Source organism: Microtus ochrogaster, linkage group LG1 (genome assembly GCF_000317375.1).
Source record: "Microtus ochrogaster isolate Prairie Vole_2 linkage group LG1, MicOch1.0, whole genome shotgun sequence".
In the NCBI taxonomy this organism is placed as follows: Eukaryota; Metazoa; Chordata; class Mammalia; order Rodentia; family Cricetidae; genus Microtus; species Microtus ochrogaster.
In genome coordinates this window covers 53,996,093-54,015,490 of record NC_022027.1, presented here as the reverse complement: position 1 = coordinate 54,015,490, position 19,398 = coordinate 53,996,093, and the positions used below count along the sequence as shown (strand labels likewise).

Below are 19,398 nucleotides of genomic sequence, written 5' to 3'. Positions count from 1 at the left end.
TGGGTATCAGGCCACAGTGTAGCCCCCAGTGTCCTATGCCATTCACACAGGTGTTTATGAACTTGTGGTTCCAGAGCAGCCTTTCCTCTGAATGCAGAATCCTCTTGTTCAATACCAAACTTCGCTCAGTGAGCTATCTTGTTTCTGAAGCCTGCCTCTGTTTTAGTTTAGGACCCACCCTGGAGCCTGAAGAGGTGGTGGAAAATCTCATGTACGGGATCCTCACCGAGAAGAAAATGATATTTGTTCCGAGTTCTATCAAGTTATTGATGGCATTTGAAAAGTAAGTGACACTTGTGTTTGTTGACGTTAGAAGTCACCATGTTCCTGCTCGATTTAAAATCAGTGGATTTAATGCATTTATATGGGAGTGAACTGACAAAAGAGAAGAGGCGACGGGGTTCTGAGTTTTTAAAGCTGAGGGTGCTAATCATCGAGAGAAGACCGGAATAGTCACCGAAGCACTTTCATGTGTTTTTAAGGTTTGTTAGTTGTTGTTGTTTTTTAAAGAAATTTATGTCTCATTGATGAACATGATTGTTTTAAAGCATTTCTAGCAGTAGACTCATTGGACAGTAGGACCAAAGGAGACCAAGGTTAGATTTTTTTATTTTTATCTTTTTGTCATTTGTTAAGCAAAATGCTTATTATCAGTGCTGGGTTCTGACCCAGTAGGTAATTTCAAAGACATCTAAGAAAGACATGGTCTCGCATTACCAATGAAGACTGGGTTTGGTCTTAAATTCTGCAACTGACAGCGTTAAGATGGTGGTAGGAGAAGGCAGCTGTCACGGGAGCAACAGCTCTCATGGTTTCTGGCTTCTAAATGGAGACCATACAGAACGGAGAAGCTTCCCATGAGGATCCATCTTTTGAGTCCAGAACGGTCACTGCAGAATCTTGCTCAGGAAATAGGTCTGCTGTCTGCTGTAACCTCCGTCATCTAGCTGGACGGCCGCCCTCTCTCCACAACGCTTACCTTTTCGGTTTGCCGACCTTTAGTGACATATGGAACCCTAACAAAAAATACATTAGAAGAGAGCAAATTAAAATAAAATAAAAATCAGCATCTGTAACGCAGGAAGAAATACTAGCAAAGTACCTTGAGAAGCTTTGAGTGAGGCAGTTCACAGATTCGTCACAGTCTTTGTTCGGTAACAAAAAAGTTATATTTTAGATCCACATTCACAGATCTCATGGGAGTTTTCACGGTACAGAAAGTCTTCTTGAAGCATAGGAGTCACTAAATGATCTATAATTTTAGAGATCGGGGCCTTGCTTGCAGTGTGGTCCCTGCATTGTGAACATCCATGTGACTCAGTTCGTTAGGAGTCCAAAATCTCCTGCTCCCTTGAATGAGAATTTTCATTCCCTCCAACTCCCCAGAAGATGTGTTCTTTGGCTGTCGCGTTCTCTGGTGCAGACGGAGTTCCCTGGAGAGGCCCAGAAAGCGCTGATATTTGAGACCTGCTCTCTAGTTCTTCGGGTGACTCCCAGACTTGGCAGAAATTAGAAATCAGGGGTGCTAAGAATGCCCATAAAACACACACCCTCCTAAGGAACTGCCTGAGAACCTGTGTGGCCTTTGAGGCTGTTCAAATAGTACTCGCAGGAGCGCTGGGGGAAACAGATGTCCTTGCCCTCTGTGCCTAGACAGGGGCTTCTACAGCTTCATGGGGTTGCTTGAGATACCTACTTAACAAGTAGATTCCACCCTCTTCTAGATATTTTAATACAGATTATTTCAGTCTGGACTCAGAAATATGTGTTTTAACAGGTAATTGTTACCAGCATCTGATTAAAAAAAATTATTCTGAAGATGAAAAAAAAAATACCAACCTTAGGAGATCTAAGTATGACAAGCCTTCTAGCCCCTTCTGCTCAAACCCCAGCTGAACATGCCCTCAGGGTTAGGTAAAAAGCCAAGGGAAGGGCTAGAGAAATGGCTTAGCAGTTAAGAGATCTTGCTGTGCTTACAGGGGGACCAGGGTTCAGTTCCCAGCATGGTGGCTCACATCCATCCATAATTGCAGTTCCAAGGGATCCAGTGCCCTCTTCAGTTCCAAGGGATCCAGTGCCCTCTTCAGTTCCAAGGGATCCAGTGCCCTCTTCCAGTTCCAAGGGATCCAGTGCCCTCTTCCAGTTCCAAGGGATCCAGTGCCCTCTTCCAGTTCCAAGGGATCTAGTGCCCTCTTCCAGCCTCAGAGGATACCAGGCACACACACCATGCACTTACAGACATATAGACAAAATACTCATCCATGTAAAATAAGAAAGAAATCTTTTTATTAAAACCATCTAAAGTGCACCACGAGCACTCCCTTGGGGCCTTATACGGCGATTACTGCTCTTACTGTTGGAATCGCCATTACGGTATGCGGTGTGCAGATTCCAAACACTGAATGCTGTCTGGCAGGTCACTGTACGCCATTACACTGACCTATACATCCCGTTTACTTTATCTCAGACCCACTGGACTGTGACAAACTTCTAAACAGTCTTTAGTGCACACTCCGTGGAGAAAATAATGAGATGAGCTGCGTGTCTGTCACTGCTCATAGCCTTTAATATCAACATAGAGATTGTTCACAAGAACAATTGGGCATAATTTTTTCCATACACGCATGAGAAATTCAAACTCAAAGGTTAATTTGTTCACTGTTATGCTCAAGACCAGGGGCACTGCCTGCATTGTCGCTGCCTTTCCTGGGCTTCGGGGCAGCATTTCAGTGACGTCTGAATTACATCATCTTAGCCCTCACATCTGCTTCCTCTCCAGCTGCAGTGGTTTTAACCCTTTAGCATCTCAACTGTTCAGCTTTACCTCCCCTCTGAGGTCTTCTGAAAAAAGGAAAGAACATATTTATTTTAAAAGTAAATAAATACTTATATGTGTAAATTTCAAAAGATATTCAGGACCCTTCTACCCTAGTGAAAGTTAACTTACTTATTTAAGAAGGAAGTGAAAGGTTGGGCGGTGGTGGCACAGGCCTTTAACCCCAGCCCTCGGGGGAGGTGGGCAGAGTCAGGCAGGTCTATAGAGTGGGTTCCAGGACAGTCTCCAAAACTACAGAGAAACCCTGTCTCGAAAAACAACAACAACAAAGAAATGAATTGAAATACAAAAATTAATTTTAAGTGAATGTGTTTTTCAAAAGTACTTGGTATCATTTTCCTAATATACTTGCGCGTCTCTCCTAGGATCCTTCCGGAACGGTTCCTGGCAGTTCTGAAGCACAGGCTCAACATTAAGTTCGATGCAGTTATTGGATACAAAGACAAATGATGACTCTGGTCTCATGAAAAGCTGACTTACTGCTCTCAAGTTGATTCCTTCCCATAGTAATCAAAATTTTAATGTTTTCAATCTTCTGGGTTTTTTGTTATCTTGTTTCTTCACCATCTCTTTTTGAAGTGTGACCCTACTCACGAAAGCCAGTTTCCCATCATAGAACCAAGTGGCCTTAAGAGTTGTTCTTATGGAAAGGGGAGGGGAAGATGGTCGATTTCAAGATAATATTTTTTCAGATTTTGCAGCTCATCCCCAAGTGTTCAGAACTTGTGCTGACCATTTTTATTTAAGATATTTGTCATTGTACTTTTAGCTTGTGTAATTCACATTTCCTCCTCTGTTCCATATAAATTAGAAACTTTAGCCTCTCCAGAGGGAACGAAGGACCGTGTCTAGTGTCTAGTGTCATTGCTTTCATGTGCTCTGAAACATTTCAACCCATGTATCAGCACTGTTTCCTGAAATACCAGTCCCAGGAAGCTGGGGTAGATCCTCTTGCAAGTATAAAGGCATCTGCGGGCTTTCAGGCTGAAGTACAGGACAATACATTTACAAATAATAATAATGAATGGACCACATTTCAGCCCTCATTGTCTCTGCTACACATAGAACATGACTTGACCTTTAAATTAAAGAAAAATCAGTGGTGCAATAAAGTCTGTCTTTTTCTTTGTTTTGTTTTTTGTTTTGTTTTGTTTTTGGTTGTTGTTTTGTTTTGATTTGACTCCAGAAACTTCTTGAAGGTGAAGTTCAGTGAGGTGGGGCTGTATGGTCAGGTTCAGGGTTGGGTGGGGCATGTAGCTCCATTGGCAGAGTACAAACCTAACAGGCATAAACAACTGGGCTCCATCCCTACCACTCTGTACCACATCTGGCCCGTTAGCACACTTGAAGGAGAAGCGCCTGATATGGTAGCCCCTGCCGCCTTTAGTAATAGCTTTATTCATTTGGCTCACTTATACATATGTCATAGGTTTGTCAATCTTAGCTGCCAGTGGAGTAGGCATGGTGGAAGCCTCCAGAAACTTCAGTAAGAGAACTCACTGTGAATATCAGCATACTGATAGCATTTCCCTTTTCCCACTAAACTCATTTTACCTTCCAAAGCTTTCATCAGAAATTAATGCAAATACGGATTTTGAGAGTGACCAGTATGAGCCCTGCTTCTTTGAATATGATACTGGCAAAATAGAAACTCATTTCTTGAATGTTAAGACACACCAGGCAGATTGCCACGTGATTGTTGCAGAATATTTGTGTATATTGTGAAATTATGTCTTTGCCAAGGCACCTTCTGATTGAATGGCCACTAGCTAGGTAGGAGAGGATAGGCAGAGAGAGGAAAGGCAGAGGGGGAATCTAGACGCAGGGATTTTGCCAGCAGACTCGGAGCAGGTCAGGCATGCTGTACAGAGGAGCGGTAACGGAGTCACGTGACAGAATGTTGATATATGAGTTAATTAGTTTTCAGAACTAATTGAAGACAAGCCTAAGCTAAGGCTGAGCTTTCATAATAAGTCTCCATGTTGTTATTTGTGAACTTGTGGTCCCAAAAGAAAGTCAAACAACACCCGATCTCACAGGAGTCCTGCCCCACGGGACTGTTAGGAGTCAGACTGGCTGTGGACAGAGCAGTAGCCCCAGGAACTCAGAAGAGCAACCCTGAGTCAGAGCCGCACTCTGTGGGGTGGTAAATGTATGCAGAATGGGGAAGGGCTTCTGGGTTTTTTCCCTCTGTGATTTTTAAAAGCTTGCTCTAATTCACCAACATCAGGCAGTGACTCCTTTGACTCAGAGTCTGAGGCTTATTACATGTTAAACATATTACATGTTTGAAGCTAATCCTCACTTGAAATCTCTCTCTCCCTAGTTTGATGAGAAAATCCACCTCATTCATCTGTAGGGCGGCCTTTGAGGACCTCAACCCAAATCCAAGACTTGAGAGACTGCTTGCCAGCTGTCGGGATTGTGCACTGGGGCCACTTTGGATGGGATGACTAATCTTGATTGTCAGTTTTAGATTAAGGAATGCCTAGGGAATTAGCAATGCTCACTGCTGGGTGTGCCAGTGAGGTCATTTCTCAGACAATAAGTAAGAAAAGAATGTCTGCCCTGATATGGCAGCACTGTCCTATAGCCTAGGACCTCAGGTGGGGCATAGGGAAGGTAAGGGGCACCCAAGACCCCATGTGTACTCCAGGTCCTAACTACCATGACAACAGCCCTGCCCATCAGCCTATGTAATTGGAGGCAGAGCCTTTCTTTTGTCCCAACTGTGCCAGTCCTGAATAAACACACAGAAGCTTATATTAACTACAGAAGGTTTTGTTTGCTCTTGTTTTGTTTTTTTCTTGAAATGGGGTCTCACTGTGTCACTCTAGGTGACCTGATACTCAGTAGGTAGACCAGATTGTCCTGTCCCTTGCATGTTTCTCTCTGCATCCCTAGTGCTGGGACTAGAGACACGCACCATACGTGCAAACATACATACATGCACACATCCCTAGTTCTGGGTCTAGAGACACATACCATATGTACATACATACATCTGTAGTGCTGGGACTAGAGACACGCACCATACGTGCAAACATACATACATGCACACATCCCTAGTTCTGGGTCTAGAGACACATACCATATGTACATACATACATCTGTAGTGCTGGGACTAGAGACACACACCATACATGCATACATACATGGCAGCTAAAGTTGGCAAGCCTGTGGCACATGTGTAAGTTAGCCAAATGAATAAAGCTATTACTAAAGGAGGCAGGGGCTACCATATCAGGCGCTTCTCCTTCAAGTGTCTTTTATAAAACAGGGTCTCAGGTATCCTGGCTGCAACTCACAACATAGCTGGGTGTGACCTTGGACTTCCTCCTGCCTCCACCTAGGATAAAGGTGTGTCCTAAGCCTAATACAAAACTATATACAATAAGAACAAATATAAATTATTGTCCATGGGAAAAAAGAGGCAAAAACATACATAAAAATTAGAATTACAACCAGCATGAACAACACCAAACAAGAAATATGTGCTAAATGTTTCAATCGTTATCCTATCCTAGGAAGTCTAAGTCTTATACTAAAAACTGGCTTGGCTAAGTCATGACAGGAAAGTAACTATGACTTTCTAGTCTTCAACCCTATTAAAGAAATGAGAAGGGAAATTAATATTACTTGAGTAAACAGGAAATTCAATCAAGCAACTTCCAAAAGGTACAAGAAATGACAGACAACCGGCTACCTGGGTAATTACCCAAAGTCTCACTTGTAACATTGGGGCAATCAATTTTTCACAGCCAGCTTCATACAACTCTGGTATGGATGTGTACAAGTGGCTGGGAGATAAGAACTTTATGATAAGGGCTGAGGGTATGGGGGTGTAGAGTTGGTTCTATGCTTCCACTATGGATTCTGGGTGATGAAGCTTGCATGGGAACCCCGAGGGTGAAGAGAATTTTAGGTTATATGAAAGTCAGTTCTCTCCATGATCCCAGACCATTAGGTGATGCAATATTTCCAGAATAACTTCGAGAGATGAAGTTTTGTGTTGAAACATAACTGCTTCTCCAATAAGCAGGTCCAAAGGGCACATACTGCTGGGTTCCCTGACCTGTCCTCAGCTTCTGTTAGAAGCTGGCCTCGTTTCAAAAACGAAAGGTGTATCTGATTTGTCAGGGGCGGGAGGCAAAGGCTGCCTCACCTCCTGCAGCCTGTCATACCCAACAGGGCTCTTTGTGGAGTTCTGTGCAGAGGCGTCTGTTTCCAGAACGCAACCGAAGGGAGAGCGTGGTGCAGAGCCATGCACATCATCCTAGATCTTCTCCTGCTGGTGGCCATCATTCTCTACTCCTACTTGGAGTCGCTGGTAAAGTTCTTTATTCCCCAGAGAAGAAAATCTGTGGCTGGACAGATTGTTCTCATCACCGGGGCTGGACACGGAATAGGCAGGCTGACGGCTCATGAATTTGCAAAGCGGAAAAGCAGATTGGTCCTGTGGGACATCAATAAGGTAACACGTGTTTTTGTCAACCTTCAAAGTCACAAAATAATAAGGCAAAATTTAATAAGAAGAAATACACAATAATAATGTATTTCTTTGGTTATTTGATTTAGCACTTCTTTTTGTTTTCCTTTTACAAAGTTTTAATAAATCCTCCGGAGCCTTGCATGTTCTCTGTGACAGGTTGACTGGATGGAGAGAAGAAGCTGGAGGACTAAGCCATGAAGTTTTTTGTTTTGTTTTGTTTGTTTGTTTGTTTCTACCACTGTACCCAATGTGATACCAAAGCTGCAGGAGCCGGGAAGCTCCCAAGCTGCTGGAACTAAGCAAGCCACATCACTTACCTCAACTTCATTTTTTTTTTTTAAATCTCTACAATTGGGATGAAACTTCAGAGGGCAAAACTGGAAGTGATAAATGTCAGGTGAAACAAGCCAGACTAACAGAGGGAAGGATCTGCCAGGCATGGTCGCTCTGCTGTGGCCCCAAGCACTGGAGGAGCCAAGCAAGAGGATTGCTGTGAGCTGGAAGCCAGTCTTGACTACAGATAGAATGATAACCAAAGCCAAAGAGGGAGGCTGTCGGAGACTAGGGGAGAACAGCAATCATGGGGGCTGCTAAACATCTCATGTGTGTGTGTGGAAATGCCATCCCGAAGCATACTATTTTGTACACTACTAGAGAAAGAACACTGAGGTTAGCAAAGCGCAGGACACAGAGGAGTTGACCCTACAGCAGGTCTTCATGAGCAAAACTGACAAAGAGTTACATTCTGCCAGGTTCCAAATCAATGCTAAGACTGGAGGGCTTTTGTAAGCTCTTATGAGCAAATCTTGTCATACGTGATCATGGGTTTCATCATAAAAAATGTTTATTTTGATCATAGTCAGTCCTCAGCCCCATTTTTATCTCTTGCCCCCTCACACTTGCTGACCCCCATTTTTACGGCCCCCCACTTCCATGTCTTCTGTATGTGTGCGAGCTCTCGAGTTTAATTAGAATTGCTTCCACGAGCTGCGCGGATAAGCCCTCACTGCAGGAACAGGGACAGCTTGCCAGCGGCTGTGCTGCTGAAGCAGGCAACAGTGGTGAATCCTTCTTCTTCAGTCAAAGCACCTGCTTGAAGCTCTGGTTGCTGCTACTCTCTCCAGACCTCAGATCTAGACAAAATGGGGAGGGGGGGAGGCGGTTGGAGGCAGCTGGGCCTTCGGGAAGTAAGCAGGCTTCCAGCAGAAGCCAAAATCAGTGGAAATTCTCCTACCCAGACTGCTGCTCTATGCTGCCACCCACCCCAAGGCTATCTGAAGGGACAGTTGGTTTTGTAGTGACATTCTAATCCTTGTTAAAGTGTGAGGGTTTTTGTTTGTTTGTTTTTTGTTTTTTTTTTTTTTGTTTTTTGAGACTTCAGTTACTGCTCTGTGCAGTTTAGCCCAAGATGGGAAAATGCAAAGGGGACCCAAGGGAGGCCGTCAGCCTATGCCAAACCCACCCATCCACTGAGGGATGCCGCACGAGATGGTGACACTACTTCCGTCCCGGTGTGCACAGGAAAGGGTTTCTCGGGCGTCCCCACTCTCCATCACAGAGAAGTGGGGACAGCCAGGAGAGGGAAATGTATAATTTTTAAAAATTACTTTAAGCTGGGCAGCGGTGGCACATGTCTTTAATCCCAGCACTCGGGAAGCAGAGACAGGTGGATCTCTGTGAGTTCAAGACCAGCCTGGTCTACAAAGTGAGTCCCAGGACAGCCAGAGCTGCTACACAAAGAGACCCTGTCTCGAAAAACAAATTAAAACAAACAATTATTTTAAACCTCATAATATTCCCTATGAAATCATCAGATGCCAAAACTTGGAAAGAATTCATATTTCCTCGAAATGGAGGTCAAAAATAAAAATTAAAATTAAAGCCTCCCGGGGTGTTGACTCAGCAGGATGAGGCAGAGACACTGGCCGGAGCTGGAGACCCTCTTGGGGTACACACAGTAAACAAGGGGTAGAGAGTGACAACTGGCCTAAAACAACAGGAGAGAAAGCACACACACATGCACACACGTGCACACACACGTACACACACACACACACTCTCACGGCGTTAGGACAGTTCATCTCAAGTAAGAGAGAGGCCTCTGAATTTAGGCTAAAAATAAGCTGTCTCCACTTCCGGGACTCGTGGGCAATTTCAACCATTGGCTCTTGGCCTTTATCCACTCACAGCACCAGAAAAATAAATGCCCGATAGATCATCTGGTGTAGTAACCAGTTTCCCATGGAAGCTTCCCTCAGATAAGAATCTCCTCTCACACCAGGGGAATGAGTCTGAGTTGTCTAGGCCAGTCAATAGAAATGTACCTAGTCTAGAATCACTGCTAGTTAGCCGCTGCTCAGCCCTTTCCTGCCAGCTTTGGCTCATGCTCCCCAAGGGTGAGCTGAGCAAATGGAGCAGCCACCCTTCTGCCCTCCATGCTCAGACATCTTCCCTGGCATTGAGAGGAGCATAAGGTACCTTCTGGCACATCAAGGATGCCCTTTACACTATGACAGCATCTCTCTACCTCTACGTGAAAGCCCCAGTCAGGATGAAAAGCTGCAAAAGCCCTAAATGCAACGACTGTTTCTCTTCCTTGCTGGTGCTGGTTCGCCGGTAAAGTCAGTGTAATTAGTTCACAGAATTCCCTTACACTTAAGGAGAGACAAGGATTTTAGAGTCTTTCTTCTCTGTTGCTTATTTTTCCTTGAATTTGCCTCCCACCCTCGCCCCAACACACAGCGCGGTGTTGAAGAAACTGCAGCCGAATGCCGGAAACTGGGGGCCACTGTGCATGTGTTTGTGGTGGACTGCAGCAACCGGATGGAGATTTACAACTCTGTGGATCAGGTGAGAACAGGGTGCATCAGCTGAGAAGGGGAAAGTTTCTCTGGGGCTGCCCAGACACCAGCCGCTCAGTGAAGATGCTGTGTGACCAAAGGAAAGCATAAACAGAACTTTATTGGTATTAAAATCCTCAGCTCTGGCCTCTGCGAATGTTTCATATTATCAATCAAATTTGCTCTGTTCAGAAGTTTGAGCAATGGCCTAGAAGAATTAAATAACAGATTCTCTCTCTCTCTCTCTCTCTCTCTCTCTCTCTCTCTCTCTCTCTCTCTCTCTGTTTTGTTTGTTTTGTTGATTCTTCGAGACAGGCTTTCTCTGTTTAACAGCCCTGGCTGGCCTGGAGCTTTCTCAGTACACCAGGCTGGCCTCGAACTCACAGAGGTCCACCTGCCTCTGTCTCCCGAGTGCAGGGATTGAAGGTGTGCTCCACCACCGCCAGCTATGATGGAAAATTTATCTGCAGAATATTTTCCTAACTATTTTTTGAGTTACATTTGTTCTACTAGTTTACTATTAGTTACTTATTTCTTCTCTGAGATTTATTGGTTTGTGTACAATGTAGCCTTTTATGGAAAACATACAGTTAATGACAGTTAAGCATTTTATTTATTTAGTGTGTATGTGTGCATTGTGTGCCTGAGTGTACGTTGTGTGCGTATGCATGCACACACACGCGTGTGCATGTGGGGGTGTATGTGAATTCAGAGGTCAACTTTTGGGAGCAGGTTCTCTCCTTCCACAGTGTGGGTCCTGGGCTTGTCCAGTCTGGAAAAAACTGTCTTTCCCTGCTAAGCCCTCTCACAGCCCTCTGTAGCCAGAGTTTAGAAAAAGCACACATGGAGCGCTTTCAGTGAACCAAGCCATCTGATTCTGAGGGGCCGCCACCTTCCTAAGTCAGTTTTCAAACGCCACCAGCCTCTCTATAGATGAGTAAACAAATGCTCGGAAGGCTTGGCCCAGACAAAGGCCATGAGGCCAGTGGGTAGTGGAACCAAGATTCATTACATAACACTCCAGAAATATTTCATCAGAACTTAAGTATTAGTTTACCAGTACAAAGATTAATTCTTGTTTATTTAAGTTCTTAAATTCATAAGCCTTCACACGACCCGGGCCACACTGAGCACAAAATTAAAGGTTCTCACCCATAGTTGAGCCTCCCTAGTGACAGACAGGTTCCTTTTGTGCTGCCAGAGCAGCCAGTTCTTTCCTGTCTGAACTCTGAGAGACCTTAGCAGTGGAATTAAAAAAAAAAAAAATCCCCGGATGGCATTGTGACCCAACTAGCTATCCCGAAGCCAGTGAGCACAGAAGGAATTGTATCTTAAATCTGTTCTTTACTCACAGAACCGGCCACCTGAGAAGATGGCAGGTTGCTGTCCTACCTATCAGTCTTCCCTGTCATCCCCAGCCGGCGAATTAGACAGGCTGTGGACAACGGCACCGTCTCTGACTCTCAGTCTTGCCTCTCGATAGTCAACGACGGTTTTGTGACTTGAGATGTCTGTGTGTCTCTCATTATCATCCCTGTAGTGTGCTATTGGGCTCAGGTGTTTCTTAAAAATGTCAAATCGACTTAGTTTCTGCTGGTATCAACCTGGTACTCCTTCGGAGGCTTCTGGGCTAGGGGTAGGGAGTGGAGCTGTTAGCACAGAACACAGAGCCCATTAGCAGCGTGTAAACTGCCATGCTGAGGATAATATGTGTGTTCTGGTTCCTTTTCACAAAGCGGTGTGTATGTCCTTATAATATAGAACATGAAAATACCTCTGCCCATCCGACCCCTATCAACATCAACCCCACGACCACTCGAGAGTAACCCATCCTGTGTTCATTTTCTCGTCTTTAAGGTGAAGAAAGAAGTGGGTGACGTAGAAATCGTGATAAATAACGCAGGGGCGATATATCCAGCTGACCTTCTTAGCACCAAGGACGAGGAGATCACCAAAACTTTTGAGGTCAACATCCTAGGACATTTTTGGGTGAGTGGGTTGGAAATATTTCTGGCTGGTGTATGTCTGGTATCTATCTCCTTGGTACTGAGAACTCATTGAGTTCACAATATTTTGGGGTGGGAAAATGTGAAGTTTTATTTAACTTGGGAATCGTGCTGTGTTTGAGTAGAAAAGCCACGTTGTCTCTGGCCGCAGGAATCAGAGCTCAAGCGGACACAGCTCCCCCAAATGAAAGCCGTCTGGTTTGTTTTGTCAAACGGAACGTACCGTAGAGCCTGGCACGTGCTGGGTCCACAAGAGCTTCTGTGGAGGTCAGCTCACAGCTGTCTCAGTGTATCTTTCCAGCGTTTTAGAGGAAATGCATCCGTTTGTAGCCTCCTTTCATAGACTCTAGGAGCTGAATGGACATAGAAGTCACTAAACAGATGTGTGCAGGAGCTGGGGACACTTTGGGTGAAGTTCTGAGAAAAGTTGACATTTGGACATAACATTTTCATCTATAAAGTTCATTGCTGAGGAGTTCACAGTCGAGTTACCAAGAAGAAAAAAAAACCTCAAAATGGTCCAATGAGTTCACAGCTTTGTGCTGGTCTGCGTTCAGAGCTGATCTAAGCCATATGCAGCCTGTGGGCTCCGGGTGGAACAGCCTGTTAGGTCCACGGAATGTTGGCACGTAGAAAGACAGGTCAGGAGGTTTCTTACCATTGGTTGTTTGCGAGAAGCTGAAGTGTGACTCTCTACCCTTTAGAGAGAGCGTGGGGCCTCCATATTGGTGTAGCCCTTGGAGCTAATGTGGATCCAAAGATCGTCCGTGCTCAGCCCTGAGTCTATAAAATGTTATTGATATTTCTCACTATACAGTGAGGACTCTTTTGGAAACAAAAAAAAAATCTTTGTTTCCCATAACACGGTGTATAATATATACTGTTACTAGAAAGAGATTTGGGTCTGCTCACACTGTGCGCAGTGGCTGTGGACCAGAAGAGAACTCAGTGTATGTTCTTCAATTGCCTTTATACAAGTAGATTCCCAACCTTCTAATTGAAACCAAGAACTTGTAAAAAGCCAAATTACCCTTCAGATCTGACATTTGAGGATTTATCCTTTGACAATATTGCTCAGAACTCAGCAATACCCTGGTTGTCTAGCATGCACAGAGCCCTCTGGTTAATCCCTAGCCCTATAGAGAAATGATAATCATGTTGCTTAGATGGCATGTCCGGGAAGGAGCTGCTTAATTCTTTCTGAAGGGAAAAGGGACACATTAATACAGGTTCTCAGCATATGAGTTAAAGGACACAGCTCTTGGCACTGCCCCAAACCATCATGTTTACGCTCCCTTTCTATCATTGGTACAGAGGGACCACAGAGTCTTGCATGTATTTTATTTCTAATGCCTCCACCTTGGCAGAAGTGAAATGTCCTGATTTGGGATCTGCCTAATGCCTTTGGTATTATTTCTTTTCTTTCTACGTGGACCTTAAGATCATCAAAGCACTTCTCCCGTCGATGCTAAGAAGAAACTCTGGCCACATTGTCACAGTGGCTTCAGTGTGTGGCCACGGAGTGATCCCTTACCTCATCCCCTATTGGTAAGTACTGCGCAATGCCATCAGTGCGAGGCACTTTTGGACTTCTGAGGGATTATTAGTCTTCAGGCCCACAGCTTGGGAATTTGAATGTAGGGAATTTACATGGAAGGTTGGGCTATCTTTTTAATGACTATAAAATAAGGAAACTGGCTCTAATTTTATTTTAAAAATTTTAGACTTCTGAAAGCTCCCCCATTGTATTTCCATTGGGTTTCCATTGTATCCTGCAATGTGTGGGTGTTGAGACAAGAAACACAACAGACTAGGAAACAGAACATCAGAAGCTACTGTGACCTAGGTGCATGCGTGTGTTAGAGAAAGAATATGGAATGGCTCTACCTCCCAAGGAGATGCAGACACTGCACACCAAGTCCTAGGGACACACTGTCTGCAGCGTGTCCCCTGGGAACTTTGTGGCATAATAATCCCAGAAACGAATTTGTCAAGATAGTTGAATGCAGTGGATGCAAATGTTGTTCAATTTGTTATATCTTTATATGCACATTGATACTGATTTTTCATCACCTGGGTCAAAACAGAAATTACCACTTGTATAGCTCCTTGTGCTTAATAAGTTACTATTTCTATTCTATTTTATTGAATCCCCCAAATAGTCTTATATTTCATTATCAACATTTTATAATCAGAGAAACAAAAGAACATAGAATCTGGTGTTAAAGATTGCAAATAGGAATCACCCACACCATCTGGAGTCCTTCAACTCCAAATACTCAGTGAAATTAAGAAGCCAATAAGACCACCAATGTCAAGAGAGAAGCTATCAGCCCATTAATCAAGAAAGGAGTGTTCGAAGTCTCACAGTAGTTTGTCAATATTGGTTTCCCCACTAATCAAGAAAGGAGAATTGTTCATAGTCCCACAAAATTTGTCAGTATTGGTTTCAGAGTGTTTTCAATGTCTTTTCCCAACTCATATTTTTAAAGATAAAGACAGAAATAAAACCAGATTAAGAAACATTTGTGAGGATGACTGGACCATAGAAAAGGTCACATGTAGAATGGAAAACATTAAGCCTGTCTGTAAAGTGGTTATTTTGTTATCTTTGCTAGTTAGAAGTCAGGAACATGGCCCTGGGATGTAGCAATGGTTGAATACATTCTTAGCGTGGACAGACCCCTTCGTCCAATCCTCAGCACCCCAAAAGGAAAAAGGTACTGGGCATGTTCAGAACTCTGCTTAATCACACAAGATAATAAAAACGAATAGTCATTTACCCTCTCAGAAGAGCTGGAGGTAGCAGGCCGGGGGTCTTCTTGGCCTAAACAAATCAGTCTATCTTCTCACAGGTGGCTGAGAATGTCCCCCAACTTTGCTAATGGCTGCCTTTCTCTCATAGCTCCAGCAAGTTTGCTGCTGTTGGCTTCCACCGAGCACTGACCGCAGAACTGGAAACCTTGGGGAAAACTGGTATCAGAACCTCGTGTCTGTGCCCTGTGTTCGTGAATACTGGCTTCACCAAAAACCCAAGTACAAGGTGAGGTGGTACTCGGCCGTGCTGACCTTTAAGCTGGAGCCCTCCCAGACAATGGCATCTTGAGTAGGTCATAGGTACTTAACAAGTATGTGACCTTTATTTAAGTAAATCTTGTGGCACCACCTCAACCTCTAGTGGCTAACTAACGTATTAGAGTGAGTCCCCTAAAAATCCTGGCAAGTGCTGATCTTAGAATCTGATGTGCTTTGCTGGGAGTTCCCTGCTACTCTAGGGGAGGATGCAATAGGGAAGAAAAGTAAGAACTCTGTTAGATTGGTTGTAGTCCTGGAGCAGCCCTAACTGCAGATACAGTAAGGCTTAGGACTCGGGAATGTTCTCACTTAGGCTAAACCCTGATTTTTTCCGACTGAGGCTACATTAAGGTGCTTGTGTCAAACAGGGCTCTGAGTATGGGTTGAAGACTCTATTGCAAAATTAGGGAAGAGACAGAGCACCAATAATCTAAAAAGTATTGATTTCTGTTTCCATATGATGGTTTGTTAGTCTGCAACTGGAATCCCAATCACACATGAGTTTTCAGAAACCACAGACTGTCTCAAAGAATTAAGTTCTGACATTCATTGTAGACGGAAGTTTCTGTCCTGTCCAGTCCTGTAGCCATTCAGTCCCAAAGAAACACACAGAGGCTTATATTACTTATAAACTGTTTGGCCTATTAGCTCAGGCTTATTAATAAGCAGTTCTTACAACTTAAATTAACCTATAACTCTTGTCTGTGTTTAGCCGTGGCTTGGTACCTTTTCTCAATAAGGCCTTTTCATCTTGCTTCTTCACTCAGCTGCCCCTACACTTGCTAACCTTGGTGTGACATATTAAACCCATTTTCATGCTTTGATTTTTCTCTCATCATCTTCATTAATGGCACAGATTCAGAGCATTTCTCAATGATACATGTGCACAACCTTTGGATCAAGGAAGGCCATGCCACCAGATGTGGCACATACATATACATCTATGTGGCACCACATACACAAAAAAGCTACGACATATACAAATATTCAGTTTCCATAAAACTGCAGGAGAAGCAAATCTTAAGCACTAAATGCCTTGAAACATTACAGCTCTACGAAACAGCCATACACAGTGGGGGTGGACTTAGCTATAGAATATTCTCTTTATATTCAACAGGCCTGGAAACACCACGTGACTCACCCTATGCACACCCTTCTGTTCCCCTTCCCCCTCCTGTTGCTTTCCATCTTGTACCTTGTCGTGATTTACTTATTTTGATCTGGTGCTCTAACACACATACACACTGGACCCGAAAGTCTAAGAATGTGCTACAAGATACCAGAATGGGATATGGGGGAGGTGACATTTTAAATCCTAATTCCAAATTTGGTGAGGAGATGGGTTCATTTTCTTCATTCATTAACTAAAAACAATAAAAAATGGAGGGACTGGGGTTCTCTCTCAGTGGTATGTAGTTATATGAGCAGTGGGGCTGCGTCCCCAGCACCCCGCCCACATGGCTAGCTTATGCCCCAAAATAACAACACACAAACTGTATTCTTTTAAACACTGCCTGGCCCATTAGTTTCAGCCTCTTAACCCATTTCTAATAATCTATGTAGCACCACGAGGTACGCTTACCAGGAAAGATTCAGCATGTCTGACCTGATGGCTGGCTGCATCGCCGTCTGCTTCAGAGAGCAGAGCTATCACATCTGCCCAGGAGAGGGGAGCATGGCGTCTCTGAGCTCACTTCCTCTTCCTCCCAGCATTCTGTTCTGTTTACTCCTCCCACCTATGTTTTAACCTATCAGGGCCAAGCAGTTTCTTTATTGCTTAACCAATGAAATCAACAGATTGATATATGACACTCCCACATCAGTGGTAGAGTGCAGTCTTGGTATATGTGAAGTTCTGGGTCCAATCCGAGCACCCAAATGAAGAAATACAGTATAAATAGACATCAACTCTTTGCCCCACTTTCCACCAGGTTGTGGCCTGTATTGGAGACCAGTGAAGTCGCAAGAAGTCTGATGGATGGAATACTGACCAACAAGAAGATGATCTTCGTCCCATCCTATATCGGCATTTCTCTAGTCCTGGAAAAGTCAGTATAGAATAGAACCCTGAAATACTAAACCACAAACAGAAATGTTATAGACAGATGTTCAGATGGGAAGGTAGCTATGGAAACTCTCCTCATCCAGAGTGAAAATTTAGTTTCCCATATTACTGCCTTACTCATTCCAGAGGGAGGAAAATAAGTCCTAGATTCCCTGATCCCCTTTGTCTAATACATCTGCTGTCTCTGCCCAGACGTTGCTCATGACTATTCAAACTGGAGGAAAGGCAGTTTAAGAAGGACAGGTTATGGGGACATCTATTGTAAAGGCTCTGTGTGTGTATTCATGTGTTTGTGTGTGATGCGTGTGTGGGTGCAGATGAAGCAGGATTTCTCTCTCCATCTCTCCCTCACCCTCTCCCTCTCCCTCCATCCCTACCTCCCCAGGGTCTTTCACTGAGACCTATACTCACCAATCCAAATGGGCTAGGGTCGATGTCACTGGGCTTACATGCACACCACCATGCCCAGCTTTTTATGTGGTTTCTTGTGACTAAACTCAGGCTCCCGCATTTGTGCAATCATCTCTCAGGCCCTCAGGTGTTCAGATTTCGCAGTTCTTTGTGAGAGTGTACATCCTAAATGTCTCACAACCCACCTCCACGGGATTTCATACCTCTTCATTTTCAATCCAAGGACCTTAGCGTGGAGTCAGTTCTTTAATTCCCAGGCTCATGAGCTCCAAAGACTGCAAAATCCCATGAAGCAAGTTTTTTCAGCACAGCCCCAAATAGATCTCATTAGAGTAGGAAAATCCCCAAATCAGACCAGACATGTATATGACCATGATATAAATATGATTGGTTGTTCTGCCTGGGGTGTGAGCAGCCACCCTGCGTAGGGAGGCATCTCAAAGCCTTTGCCTCATTGTGGAGTTTTCCATGTGATTTGTTTCTCTGGCAACGGGTTTTTTGTTGTTCTTTGCATTTAACTCCTTTTGTGACCAGAGGCAATCGCTAGTCGTTGGGTGGGCTAGCTGGGCCAGGAAGGCCTGCAGAAGCCCTCTTCTTACCCTTGTCTTCACAGACCCTTCGTTTCTTCCCTATCTTCCCCCTCTCTACCCAGGGGCTGACAGGGAAGTAAATCTTAGCAAACAATCCCAGTGTGATTTGAAATACGACTTTCTTTGTAGAGGGTGCTCTTTCTGCCTCCTCCAGTTCGCTTATGCTCGTCTGTCAGCTGTCAGCTCAGGTTGACTAACTAACCCTCCAACGAGCTTAAATATTCAGCCCGCGTGAATCCTGAACATTTTATTATAAACAGCTGATGGCTTCCAGCTGGCTGTGTTAGCCACTTGGCACAGCACTATGCTCAAAGGCAATGGCTTTTTAAAAAGGCTCCTTAGCCTTTCTTTTTACAAAGTAGTAGGTATCCTGAACATAGGAGGAGGGGGAAGGGTGTGTCCCATGGATTCTGAGTCCTTGACACCAGAATTCACCGGCTCAGCCGTGAGCTTCAGTTTTAAATCATTGTTGGTATAAGATGTCATACAATTTTACTATTGTGAAAGAGCAATGCTATATTATAGATCAGTGCAGATGGGGGTGGAGGGTGGGAGAGACTAAGGAAGAAACAGAGAATGGAGGAAAACCTAATGTGGTTCAGGTAATACACAGCAAAAATAAAACAAGATAGCAAAAAAAAGAGCCACTAGTATCAAAACTTAAAACTGAAGTTTCTTATCTTTTTTTCTTAATGTAGGTTTCTTCCTGAACGTGCCTTAAAAGCTATACATCGTATGCAGGATATTCAATTCGAAGCAATTGTGGGCCACAAAATCAAAATGAAGTAATGTATGCCAAGACATGTATACACCAATGACAAAAACCTAAGCTCAGAGTCGGCTCGGTAAAGCTTCCTTTCGTGTGTTGAAAGAGCTGCTGATGTTTAAAATGTAATCTTGGCACTAGCCATCTAATGAACAAGACTGATTAGCTGCCCTTCTGGCCTGCTTGTAGATATCTCAATTTACAGTATTTGGTTATGGCAATGGGAATATAGTAAGATAATATTTGTTCAACAAAGGAACATTAAGATAATCAGTGTGGTTTTTATAGATAACTAAATATCAAAATGTAGGCAAAGG

The 19,398-nt window shown here is 43.9% G+C and overlaps 2 protein-coding genes across 2 annotated transcripts in view; both read left to right on the top strand.

Moving 5' to 3' along the window:
* Positions 1-3,960, top strand: part of LOC101979781 (estradiol 17-beta-dehydrogenase 11) — a 34,790-nt gene extending 30,830 nt beyond the window's left edge. Inside the window, exons 6-7 of the mRNA XM_005359582.3 lie at positions 167-283; positions 3,202-3,960. Coding sequence (XP_005359639.1) covers positions 167-283; positions 3,202-3,286 — 202 coding nt within the window. The 3' untranslated portion in view covers positions 3,287-3,960. The remainder of the gene's footprint in view (positions 1-166; positions 284-3,201) is intronic.
* Positions 3,961-7,006: 3,046 nt separating this feature from the next.
* On the top strand, positions 7,007-19,392 carry LOC101979313 (17-beta-hydroxysteroid dehydrogenase 13). Its single transcript, XM_005359580.1, has 7 exons — positions 7,007-7,310; positions 10,071-10,178; positions 12,026-12,157; positions 13,616-13,722; positions 15,080-15,217; positions 17,181-17,297; positions 19,014-19,392. Exons 1-7 carry the CDS (start codon positions 7,101-7,103, stop codon positions 19,102-19,104), a joined length of 903 nt encoding a protein of 300 aa, XP_005359637.1. The 5' UTR covers positions 7,007-7,100; the 3' UTR covers positions 19,105-19,392.
* Positions 19,393-19,398: the final 6 nt, after the last annotated feature.